General features: G+C 39.1%; 1 protein-coding gene across 1 annotated transcript; it reads left to right on the plus strand.

Annotated features, from left to right (window-relative positions):
- Positions 1-1,035: 1,035 nt before the first annotated feature.
- On the plus strand, positions 1,036-11,442 carry LOC4345610 (dynamin-2A). The gene is made up of 22 exons (XM_066303393.1): positions 1,036-1,373; positions 1,492-1,542; positions 1,702-1,822; positions 1,982-2,080; positions 2,803-2,864; positions 3,693-3,810; positions 4,017-4,356; positions 4,448-4,595; positions 5,056-5,157; positions 5,253-5,372; positions 5,825-5,908; positions 5,987-6,114; positions 8,327-8,402; positions 8,569-8,644; positions 8,813-8,889; positions 8,988-9,044; positions 9,424-9,568; positions 9,647-9,819; positions 9,941-10,052; positions 10,136-10,205; positions 10,529-10,701; positions 10,959-11,442. Exons 1-22 carry the CDS (start codon positions 1,230-1,232, stop codon positions 11,108-11,110), a joined length of 2,628 nt encoding a protein of 875 aa, XP_066159490.1. The 5' UTR covers positions 1,036-1,229; the 3' UTR covers positions 11,111-11,442.
- Positions 11,443-12,249: the final 807 nt, after the last annotated feature.

Here is a 12,249-nt window from a genome sequence, read left to right on the forward strand (position 1 = left end):
TTCAGCTTCATTTGGACATCATAATACTTTCAAATGCGAGGTTGTAAATTATTATGCTATAAAATGTTCAATTGCTTTAGAGTCCATAGTATAGAAAGGTCATGCTGAATTTTTGTATTTTACACCCAAAAGTTAGGTTTGCAAGTATCCTAATCCTACATTCTTCTAATTATCCTCATTTTTTACACACATCTAAGTGTTTTTTCAATTTTTAGAACGTTTCTGTTCTGCTACAGAAAATTGGCGGTAACCACACGAAATCGTATTGTAACTGTGAAACTGTCGATTTTTTAATTCAAATATTTAGGGACGAATTTCATGCACCCTGCCTCCCCCCTCAAACTGTAAGGGAAATCCTTGTCGGAGGATGTCAAATGTCCAGTTTTAAAGTTGGAGAGTGTATTTTAGACAAAGTGAAGAGTTGAGGGATGTATAATGGGCTTATCCCTTATTTAAACTTGTAAAATATCTTTATATATTATACAATATGATGTATGTTATTATATCAATTAGATTTATGCTAGCACTGTCGTACATATTGAACTCAAATGGACACTGTTTAGTCCATGATCAAACTATTTATATAAATTATATGTAATAACCTGCTGATTATGTATGTTGATATTCCGATTTAACTGGCGTGTCAGTATTATCTTGCCACGTTACCCTAGCTGACATGACATGATAAAATTATTAGGCTTGCTGCAAGTGGCACGTCAGTGTTATTTTGTCACGTCAAGCGGGCTGGCGTGATAAAAAGTTCAGATTTTGGAAAATAAGTTAAAAATAATAATTCTGAAACGAACTCATCCAGACGGATGTCAGCTGTTGGCACGCGCTACTCCCAAAGTCCATCGCCACCATCCGATGGACGTAGAACGGCGAAGATGAACTCTCCACGTGTCCTGCTCCACGTCCCCCACTCTTCCCTCCCGACCCCGCCGCGGCCGTGCTCTCGCTATTGGTCGCGGAAGTAAAGACGCGAAGCCCGCGCGCGCGCACAAAAATACTCCCAGCCCCCCACCTCCCCCACTCACTCGGATCCCACCACCATTTCGAACGGCAGCGCCCTCCCCTCTCCTCTCTCCTCGACACACAACCGCCGCCGCCGCCGCCGCCGCTGCGTCCGGTTTCCCCGCGTCGATCGATCGCCGTCGCCGTCGCCGGCCGGGAGAGCCCGCCCCCCCTAGATCGATCCCCAAGGCCGGGCTGGGTCGGGGCCCCGAGCGATGGAGGCGATCGAGGAGCTCTCGGAGCTCGCCGACGCCACGCGGCAGGCCTCCGCGCTGCTCGCCGACGACGACCCGTCGGAGCAGCCCGCGCAGCGGCGCGGGGGTTCCTCCTTCCTCACCGTCGTCGCGCTCGGCAACATCGTGCGTATAGTAACCTACCTACCTAACCCGGCCGGCCCCGCCCTCGAGGGTCGAGACCTCGTGTTTTGGCTTTTGATCTGATGGGGGATTGGGATTGTGATTCCGTGTGTTTGTGCAGGGAGCGGGGAAATCCGCGGTGCTCAATGGATTGATCGGCCACCCCGTTCTCGTCAGTACAGTTTTTTTTCCTTCGTTTGATGCCCTAATTACGTGGCCTGAATCCTTCACTTGCAAATTTTTTTTGCCTATATTCCTCTCTCTACATTGTCGATGCAAGCAAGGTTTGGTGATTGATCCGATGGGAATGGTGTGTTGTCTATGAATGTAGCCTACCGGGGAGAATGGTGCGACGAGGGCCCCAATATGCGTAGATCTTCAGAGAGATGCATCACTCAGCAGCAAATCCATCATGCTGCAAATTGACAGCAAGTCGCAGCAGGTTTCTGCCAGTGAGTTATCTTCCAGCTATTTTCCTTTTCCAAATCAGTACAGGAATTCTGTGTGTATTTTTTGACATAAGGAATTCTGATATTTTGAGAGCAGTTGAGATGGATGTCTGCATGTGTGAGTGACTGTTGAGTCTTAACTATTACAAATTTATAATGCAGGTTCCCTCAGGCATTCGCTGCAGGACCGGTTAACCAAGGCCGGTAGTTTTGGGAAGGGGCGATCGGAGGAGATAAATGTGAAATTATGCACGAGCACTGGTTGGTTTCCCCTCTTCTAGTTGTAGTTTGTGGAGCTGTGTTGAATCGCTGATTAGCTTCTGCGGAGAATACATTTTCTTAGATATGCAAATAGACTTACAGGATTGTATTCCTGAATAGATGCATATGGTTGAATTACAACTTCTCAAATTTGCTTTGTTTGTGCCAGTAGTTTATTGCCATTGTGAAAGTGTTCTCCAACTGTTTAAAACTAAAAGGGTTAGCCACATATGTCCTTTCATTTTGGATATCCTTGTTACCGCGAAATAGAACCACAAGGTCACATATAAACTCAACAGAATATTGCTAGACTATACTTTGGATGCAGTTCATTTATAATTAAGCTTAGCTGCATCCTGTCACATAATTGTGTTGCCTCATTGTTCCCATCCGCATTATATGAAAGCGTTATTGTAGATAAAGTGCTAGAACTTTTCAACGTTATCTCGTAAATTGTGATGAAATATATATACCTAAGTGCATGTTTTCCCCATCAAGCAATAATTCCTTACATGACACTGGATATATGTGTAACTCTGAAAGTTTTTCTCGCATTGACAATTTGCACCTAGACCCACATGTATATGAGGAATAAATTGCCTATAAGAAATATCTCACCAAAACGAAAGAATCTCATGTTTCAACTTTCAAGATTACAACAACCATCTTATGTACATCTAATTGTGTATCCACTTAGTCTAAATACTATAATTTTGTTTCAGCCCCTCCATTAAAACTAATTGATTTACCGGGGATTGATCAGCGGAGCATGGATGAATCAATGGTCAGCACTATTGATGTCCTATTTTATGATTATTCTCTCAGTTATTTACACAGTTATATTGCAGTTATGTTAAGTTTCTTTTATCTGCTAATTATACAAATGGGTCTGTTCTTTTAAAATAATTTTTTATGATAGTTTTCTGAAAGGGGTTTTGTACAACAGTTTGGTACACTACTAGAAATGAAATCATTTTTTGACATGGATTTGGTAAAAACTAAAAACAATGACATAGGGCTTGTACATGGATAGCTTCTGACTATTGTTAGATGTAATGCACACAGTACATTTACGAGGATATTGATTCACAGGAGCAAAGTTTTTGTTCTATCCTATCTACTTGGATATTGTCTTAAGGATATGGAATGGTCTATTTTATCTAGAATGTTTTTTTTTTTCAGATGAAAATCTCTCCGCATACTTCTGTTGATATATAGATCCAATTAAATGTGATTCTCGGCATTAGTCAAGTAAAAAAAAATAACAGACCACTATCATGTGGGAATTGTTGTGCATTTTGTTCACAACATCAATTTTTTATCATGACGTGAAAGAACCACTCAGCTATAAAAATATATTCTCATTTCCTCCAATATAGTGGAAATTGATGTGATTAGCATTCAGCACTTCATATATACCAGGCTTCTGGCTGAATTGTTATGCAGGAAAATTTATAGTAAATCAAACTTGTTTTTATCAATTTTCTTAGATTTAGTTAGTTGACGTGCTACTTGCGATATTGTCCTTGACTATAACTGTAATTGCGAAGCTAATGAGTATCTTGTGTCATTCTCTATGTATGGTTTGCTTCAACAATCTACTCATCTCCAGATTGGGAACTATGCTGCACGCAATGATGCAATTTTGCTAGTTATCGTTCCAGCTCTACAAGCACCTGATGTAGCATCTTCTCGAGCTCTAAGGATTGCCAGAGAACTAGATTCAGAAGGTTTGTTTGATAGCATCAAGTTTTAATATCTCTAACAAACTTCCATTCTCAGTGTAATTGGATCTTTTTTACAGAAGCAGTGATTAGTCCAGTGTCCTTTCCAGAAACTAGATCTCTGTTACATTACAATATCTTCAATGCTTAATTCCAATTATTTACTGAATGTTGGATGTAGTTATTTACTAATTTATTTGTTGATTTACTAGGTAGTAGAACTATTGGTGTCGTAAGTAAAGTTGATCAAGTAGCCGAAGACCAGAGAGCTCTTCTTGCTGTTCAGGCCCTGCTTGTAAACCAAGGCCCTAGAACTGCAGCTGACATTCAGTGGATAGCTACGATTGGGAACTCTGTTCCTATTGCCTCTGTTCAGTCTGGAGTAGGTTCTGAATCCTCACCAGAAACTATTTGGAAAGTTGAAGTTGAAAGCCTTAAATCTATACTTCTTGGATCTCCGCAAAGTAAACTTGGTAGGGAGGCTTTAGTTGATTCACTTGCTAAGCAGATAAGAACACGGATAAAAGTTAGACTCCCAAATCTCCTGAATGGGTATGAATTCATCCTAGCGCATACCATTGATTTCTGTAATTTTATATCAGAATCTCCAACAATCTGCTATTTTATTTTCATAAAATTGCAGTCTTCAAGGCAAGTCTCAAATAATCCAGGAGGAATTAGCAAAACTTGGAGAACAGATGGTCCAAAGTTCGGAAGGAACTCGGGTCATTGCTTTAGGACTTTGCCGGGAATTTGAGGACAAATTTCTTCAACATATTACTGGTGTTGAGGTTACTGATTCTATTGCACAACTTTTTGGTCCTTCTGCTCTCTAATTAATTCATATTCTCATGTACCTTGAACTATTGTGCTTCTCATCATTGAAGGACATTGAAAACTTTGATCGTCTAGTCTCCATAAAAGAAAAAAAATACTGAACAGCAGTATATTTGTCCTCATAGAATTTGGCTGCTAGTTCTGATTATCGTTATCTTGGTTTCTCCACCTTTCAATAAAGCACCAAATGTTTTGCATCCCATCAATATTTTTTTTTCATATATCAAGCTATATACTCCATTGTTCTTTTCACTAAGCGTGTTTGTTTGAAATTGAGTCCATCTAGAAAGCTGTAGTTGGAATATTAACTGAAAGTCTAGTTTTTTTTTGTCACCTTTTGACTTCTGAAAGCTATCCATTTTTAAGACATGGTATAATTTCAATCATATATGAGATGCTATCCTAATTGTACAGGGTGGAGGTTGGAAAGTTGTTGCAAGCTTTGAGGGGAAGTTCCCAACCAGGATCAAACAACTCCCTCTGGACAAGCATTTTGATATGAAAAATGTGAAAAGGGTAATTCGGTTATTCTTGAAGCTTCTGTTACTTGACTCATCAATTGTATGGTTATAATCAATAGATATTCCTTTTGCCTTTTTCTTTTGTGCCAGATTGTTCTTGAGGCTGATGGTTACCAACCATACCTGATATCACCTGAAAAAGGTTTAAGATCTCTTATAAAAGGTCTTCTAGAATTAGCAAAGGAACCATCGATACTCCTTGTGGATGAGGTAACATAGTTGAGGATCTGTTTCCTTATTCTGAACTAGATAGCTTCCTGTTGTAGTATATTGCAGTATTATTTCTTATTACTCTTCAAACTCTCTTCTACATGAACCTTTGAAAGACCCTTGACTTACAGTCTATTAGTACTCTTGTCTGGCACTCTGATCTTGAAACAAATTTGAGTTGCATGCTTCATATCTATATATTCCACTGATATCCGAGTGCACTTGCATAATGCATATTTAGTTCACATCATTACATCAAAACCTGCAACCAACATTTGTGTTATTCTCAATTCATATTTGTTCTGTGCCTTCTTCTACAAGCATGTTTGCAAATTAACACACCATATGCTAGTTCCAAGATTGTACTCTCGAAACAACCCCCCCCCCCCCAACTCTCAACTTACAACTGTCATCACTACTCATGTACTTTCTGTTTGAATTATAATTGCCAGGTTCACCGTGTATTGCTAGATATAGTATCAGCCACAGCAAATGCCACCCCAGGACTTGGCAGATATCCTCTATTTAAGCGTGAGGTATCTTCTTAGGATTCATAAAGAGGGAAGCTTTCATGATTCACCATTAGTAACATTTTTTATCTCCATTTCCGCAAGGTAATTGCAATTGGATCTGCTGCTTTAGATGGCTTTAAAGATGAGGCTAAAAAGATGGTAATTGCACTAGTGGATATGGAACGAGCATTCGTGCCTCCCCAGCATTTTATCCGCTTGTTGCAGAGAAGGTTAGTCTTATTACTACGTAGTAACCTTGGTTAAAATTTCAATGTAACTTAATGAAACACTGATGATACTTGACAAAACATTTGTGGAACACTGATGGTACTAGGTAATACTCAGTGTCTCAGAGAGATTCCTAATGCCTCCCACCATCTCTCTTTTTTCATCATCTATAGGCTCAATGCCTGCATTATCTTTCCCTCTTAAGCTTACTAATCTCTATTTAGATGTGTTTTTCAATCTTTATGTGTTCACAGAATAAGTACTCGAAACTTGGTCTTATATTGCAACAAACTGCATAACCTATATAATTTGAAATTCTAAAATTACAATTACTTAACAAATATTTTGTGTTTCCTTATTTATCCTCAGAGTCGTACCCAGCATGAAAAATACTCAGATGATTAACACATAGGAGACAATGCCTTAATTAGAGTTGTAAACAATCTGCTGATCTTGTCAACAGCTTGGTCTATTGAAAAAAACGAGAACACCAAGAAGGGAACATGCGCAACCACAATTATAGATGGCCATATGGCCCGTGGCCTGGCCCAAGGCACCCCATTTTGGCCCGGCCCAAGCACGGCATGGCCTGATTGGGGTCGTTCTCGTGCCGGCCCGGCCCGACAGCTGGGCCGTGCTTGGGCTACGACCTCGGCATGGTGGGCCGGCCTGGCACGGCACGATCGAACAAAAATATTATAGGGATGCAAAATATACTTAAATAGCCATATAATGCAAGGCCCAAAGAGAAGAGGAATACAAAATAGACTTATTTTCCAGTCATATGAACACAGCCCACAGAGTTGATGGATGAAAAATACACTTATTCTGTGGAGAAGCACGATGGGCTGTCGTGCCTTCGGGCTGGCCCAGCATGGCCCGAGTTGTATTGGGCCATTCCTGGGCCGTGTATGCAGCCCGTGGGCATGGCACGACTAACCTCGGGCCTGGGCCGTGCTGTGCCGGGCGGCCCATTTGGCCAACTATAACCACAAACACTTTGTCTATTCTTAGGCTTATGCCCCGGTCTAAAGTGGCAGGTTAATGTGCTACTACCATCCAATGCACTATTCAGACAGCTACCAACTCAACTAAAGTGGCAAGTTAATGTGCTGCTACCTACTCCCTCCGTTTCAGGTTATAAAACGTTTTGACTTTGGTCAAAGTCAAATTACTCTAAGTTTGACTAACTCTGTAAAAAAAGTAGTTATATTTACAACACCAGCATAGTTTTATTAATCTATAATTGAATAAATTTTTATAATATATTTGTCTTGGGTTAAAAATATTACTACTTTTTTTTTTACAAAATTAGTCAAACTTAGAGTAGTTTGACTTTGACCAAAGTCAAAACGTCTTATAACCTAAAACGGAGGGAGTACTATTCAAACTGCTACCAATTCAGCTCAGCCCAGCCAAGTCTGCAGTTTAGAACTGAACATTAGTTGGCATACTACAAGGTTGGGTTACTAAGAGAAAGCTGTCTGCATGTCTAACACTCGTTTTTTTTCAACTTTTAACATTTTTCCCCTAACCAACATAAGCCACATTTCTCTAACCATCAGAGTAGTGGACAGTCTCTAACAATGCAGAATTACCATGTCTGGGGGTATGTGTGTGACATGAAAGTTCCTTGGACATGCGCATGATAAGTGCCTGCTGTTCATAATAATAAAATAATATATTACTCCCTTAGTTTTTTAAGTAGATGATTCGTTGACCTTACGTTTGACACTTTATTTTATTCAATTTTTCTGTGTAAATATGAAAAAAATGTAACTCATCAAACCAAGTCACAACAAAATAAATGATGGTTACATAATTTTTTTAATAAGACGAATGGTCAAATACATATCCAAAAGTCAGCAGCGTTATCTGTTAAAACCGGAGAGAGTATGTAGTCATACTTAGGCAGCATGGGCAACCACAATTAAATGCATTTTTTTTTGCCAAATGTACATTTTCAGCCAGTTTGGATGTTTTGCTCAACCATCTGTGCTAAATTTATGCTGTACGGATGGATATAAACCATATCTGTGTTGAAATTTTTAAGAAATTTTGTTTGATTGTTGTATATGTTGGTGCATGGTCTTTCCTGTTTCTTTCAATCTACAAAGTTTTGCATATGTTGTCTTGCACCGTCTAGTTTTGCTTCCTATTGCTTTGAAGGCTTTGTTTCTATCTTGATGTATACGTGTTAGGTTTTACATGCAGAATGGAAAGGCAACGTCACGAAGATGAGCTGAAAAGTCGCTCAACAAAGAAGGTTTCAGATGCAGAACCTAGCAAAGTACGCTTCTGTATATTGTATATTGTGTCTACCTTTACATTGAACTTTTTTTTCGTACAGATATTTTTTCCTTGGCCATATGTTTTAATCATTACTTCTGTGTGTGTAATATTCTACATCATGCTATTTCCCCAGTTAACGTGTGGCTTTCGTTATATGTTGTCAGGCCACAAGTCCACAAACCCAAACAAAAGAAGGATCAAATTTACAAGTCTTAGGACCTGCAGGAGAAATTACTGCTGGTATAGTCTTAGGACATATGGCAGTTTGTTTAAAGCTTATTTATTGGACGTAGAAATAGTCAAAAGTATATGCCTATTAGCATAATTTACTCTAATTTAAATCTATGTTTTTTAAAGTTTCCAACAGGTTTATTTTCTTATTTAATAGTTTTTTTTCCTATATCAAAGGTTTCCTTTTCAAAAAACGTGCAAAAGCAAATGACTGGAGTAACCGCTGGTTTGTTCTAAATGAGAGAAGTGGAAAGGTTGGCTTTCTGTTTAAGCATCTTACATCCCGTAACGTCATTTCAAATTTTCACTGGGTTTTTACTACTTTGATCATGGGACAATGAATTTTATCCAGCTTGGTTACACCAAGAAACAAGAGGAGAGGCATTTTCGAGGCGTCATCAATTTGGAGGTACATATCTTCAGTGCTCTTTGCTTGTGATTCTTCTCATCGCTCGAGTAACTTTCTCGAGATGAATGTGATGATGTCATGCACGTAGATGGATTCTCGGTTGTGCCAGTAAATCTATAAAGGCAGAAGAAACCTACCATTTTGCATTTCTCCAAAGCACCAGTTTATTTCTATTTTTGGATCTAAGCATTAGTTGAAAACATTTTGATTGGTGAAGTAAAAGAAAAATAATTAGCTCTAACTCAATTCCATAGCACTAGAGCAAACTGACCGTCAGTAGATTATTTTTCCTTTGGTGTGAATCCCATGATAAGTCATCGCTACATTAGATTTGTACTGGCTTTTGCTTGTTAAAGTTTTTAATGTTTTCAAATTACAGGAGTGCAATCTTGAGGAAGTTTTAGATGAGGAAGATCCTACGAGAAGCCTTAAAGATCCTAAAAAGCCAAATGTGCCAGATATTGGAACTCCTGGTCTCATTTTCAAGATTACCCATAAGGTTGCTTATAAAAATGTTTTAAAAGGTACATTTAAATCAGTTCTCATTTATACCAGGTTGTTTCATTTCTTAGTCTTCACCTGTTCATTAATTACCGTGGCAGCTCACAAGGCTATTATACTGAAGGCTGAAAGTATGGCGGAAAAAACTGAATGGGTTACTAAGATTAGGAGCATTGTTGACCAAAAAGGAGCTTCTGCAACGAGTGGTTTACCAATGAAGCAAAGCCATTCGGATGGTTCTCTAATGTCCACTTCTAAAAAGGATGGTTCTCTAGTAAGTCAGAATCCTTCTTTTATTCTTCAAAAAGTTCATCGTGAAAAGATTTTGAAAATCATCTTCTAGAGTAGAAAGGATTAATTAGTATATCGTTTTTGTAATCCTTTCCTATTTTCAGGACACGATGCTTAGAAAGCCAGTAGATCCTGAGGAAGAGCTTAAATGGATATCTCAAGAAGTCCGTGGGTATGTGGAAGCTGTTCTCAGCAGTCTTGCGGCAAATGTCCCCAAGTTAAGCATGTCTGGTGTCTTGCTTAAGCTTTCCTGGTCTCCTTTCTAGCTTCTTGCATTAATATCATTGATCCTGTTGAGCAGGCTGTGGTTCTTTGCCAAGTTGAGAAGGCAAAGGAAGGCATGCTTAATCAGCTCTATACTTCGATAAGGTTGGAGCTAATTGATACACAGATTGAACTCAGTATAACACTTTGTTTTTAGTGGCCCAATTCATAGTTCTTGCTCCTTTTGTAACCATTATGTGGCATTATTGATCTGACAGCAAAAATGCACCTATCTTACTCTGCCCTTGTTTAGTTCCCAACTTTTTCTTCAAACTTCCAACTTTTCCATCACATCAAAACTTTCCTACACACATAAACTTTTAACTTTTTTCTTCAAACTTTCAATTTTAGCGTGGAACTAAACACACCCTCTGTTTCATTAACAATGTGTTAACTATGTCTAGTTCACAATTGTCATTTGTGGTTAGCATGCGAAGCGTAGAAAGGATTGAAGAGCTAATCCAGGAGGACCACAGTGTGAAGCACAGGCGTGAAAAAATCAAAAAGCAATCATCACTTCTTTCCAAGGTTACTCGTCTGCTCCGTATCCATGATAATCGCTCAGCTACTTCTAATTGGTCGAATGATTCTGCTGGATCAGGTAACCATATCCTTGTTCCTCATTAGTTGACATAGACTAGGGAACCACTTGCAAGATGCATGAAAACTGCCCCAAGGAATAGCCCTGGACATTTCTTACGAAATAGTAATCAATACGAATCTTACAGTTAGTATATTCGACTGTAATGTTCTGTGACTCATTATTCTCTTCTATCTTTATTTCTTCTCAGCGTAAAATCAGATCACATGATTGGCTTTCGTTACCAACTCACTGAATTTCCAACTTACCTCTTTCAGATAGTAATCCAGGGAGCAGTGGCCAGTCTGGAGACGAATGGAAATCTGCATTTGATCCATCACAAGATGTTGATCCATCTGCTGCTGGAACAAACACGGGGAGCCGCCGCATTCCGAGCCGAATGCCGCCGCCACCTCCACAGGGTGGTTGATCAGTTCGTAGTTTTCTGGTCCTGGGGCTTCTGTTTTCTCAGCTGCAGGGAGTACATTCCATTATACTATTGCTCTAGGTGCTCTTGATCAATGGCTAATTTGGGTTTCAAGAAGAAAACAGTTAACGGGAATTGACCGGTGAAGCGTTCATAGGCCTTTGAATAACTTGTTAGTTGAAGATAGAATGTCAGTAGGACCTCGAATATTGTTAGGCACATAACCGCAGTACGTTTATCTCTGTGTTTTTTTTTCTCATGGAACTCTGGCAAAATCTTGTATTTCATGATAATTATGTTGTTTTTGAGTATTCTACCGATTTGCTATCCATCTACCTATTTGTTGTATTGTTTGGGCATTGGTTAATGTTGAGTATAATATGAAAAACTCCAACAGGCATGCTTCTAAAAAGGAATATAAAGGTTTAAAATAGCATTTACATTGTGTTTCATGCAATACTCCCTCCATTCGTGTATGATCATTGTATATATCTTTTCAGTGATACCAAGGAGAGCTTAAACCTTCATAATGCATTTAATTTCTGTACTAATCTTATCTTAGGGAAACATAACATCGTCTGATTTTCACGCAAGCATGGCTAAGGGCACGTACAACGGTTTTTATTAGTAGACTTTCTCTATTGTCATGCAAATAAATTTGGTGATGTGAAAGAAAGAAAGAGGAGAAAAGAGAAATACGGTGAAAAGCGGTAAGACTTGCCGAATATATTAAAAGGAATAAACAAACGTGCAAAAACAGCATAGGGAGAGACAGAAATTAGGGTACAACTCGAGAAAGAGCATATTACATAATCTCGAGAAAAGGATTGGCAACTAGGGATAACCACATTCCTTTAAAGGGTCTGGGAAGCTAGATTGATCTGCCCTATATTTTCCTTTACAGCGAAAGCAACTTGTTCTTCGTTTCGATGGATTTGCTGGAAGATCCGGCGATTACGTTCTAGCCAAACATTCCACCAGGTTATGAGATCTCCAATTATTTTCTTCCTCTTGGCTATCGGGGAAAGGTTACAGAGTGTCTCCCACCAGTTCGACAAATTGTTTGTCGAGGAAATCTGTGATGCTAAATCGTGTCCTTGCCATTGACAAACTTTGTCCCAAACTGTTGCTGTAAGTGAGTC

Source organism: Oryza sativa, chromosome 8, assembly GCF_034140825.1.
Source record: "Oryza sativa Japonica Group chromosome 8, ASM3414082v1".
Classification (NCBI taxonomy): domain Eukaryota; kingdom Viridiplantae; phylum Streptophyta; class Magnoliopsida; order Poales; family Poaceae; genus Oryza; species Oryza sativa.

What these genes read in the sequence shown, in the direction of transcription:
- LOC4345610 (XM_066303393.1), top strand. Translation starts at nt 1,230, where the DNA reads ATGGAGGCGATCGAGGAGCTCTCGGAGCTCGCCGACGCCACGCGGCAG. An exon ending in CTAAAAAGGATGGTTCTCTA is followed by an intron (nt 9,820 to 9,940) that starts GTAAGTCAGAAT and finishes TCCTATTTTCAG; the next exon opens with GACACGATGCTTAGAAAGCC. An exon ending in GAATGATTCTGCTGGATCAG is followed by an intron (nt 10,702 to 10,958) that starts GTAACCATATCC and finishes TACCTCTTTCAG; the next exon opens with ATAGTAATCCAGGGAGCAGT.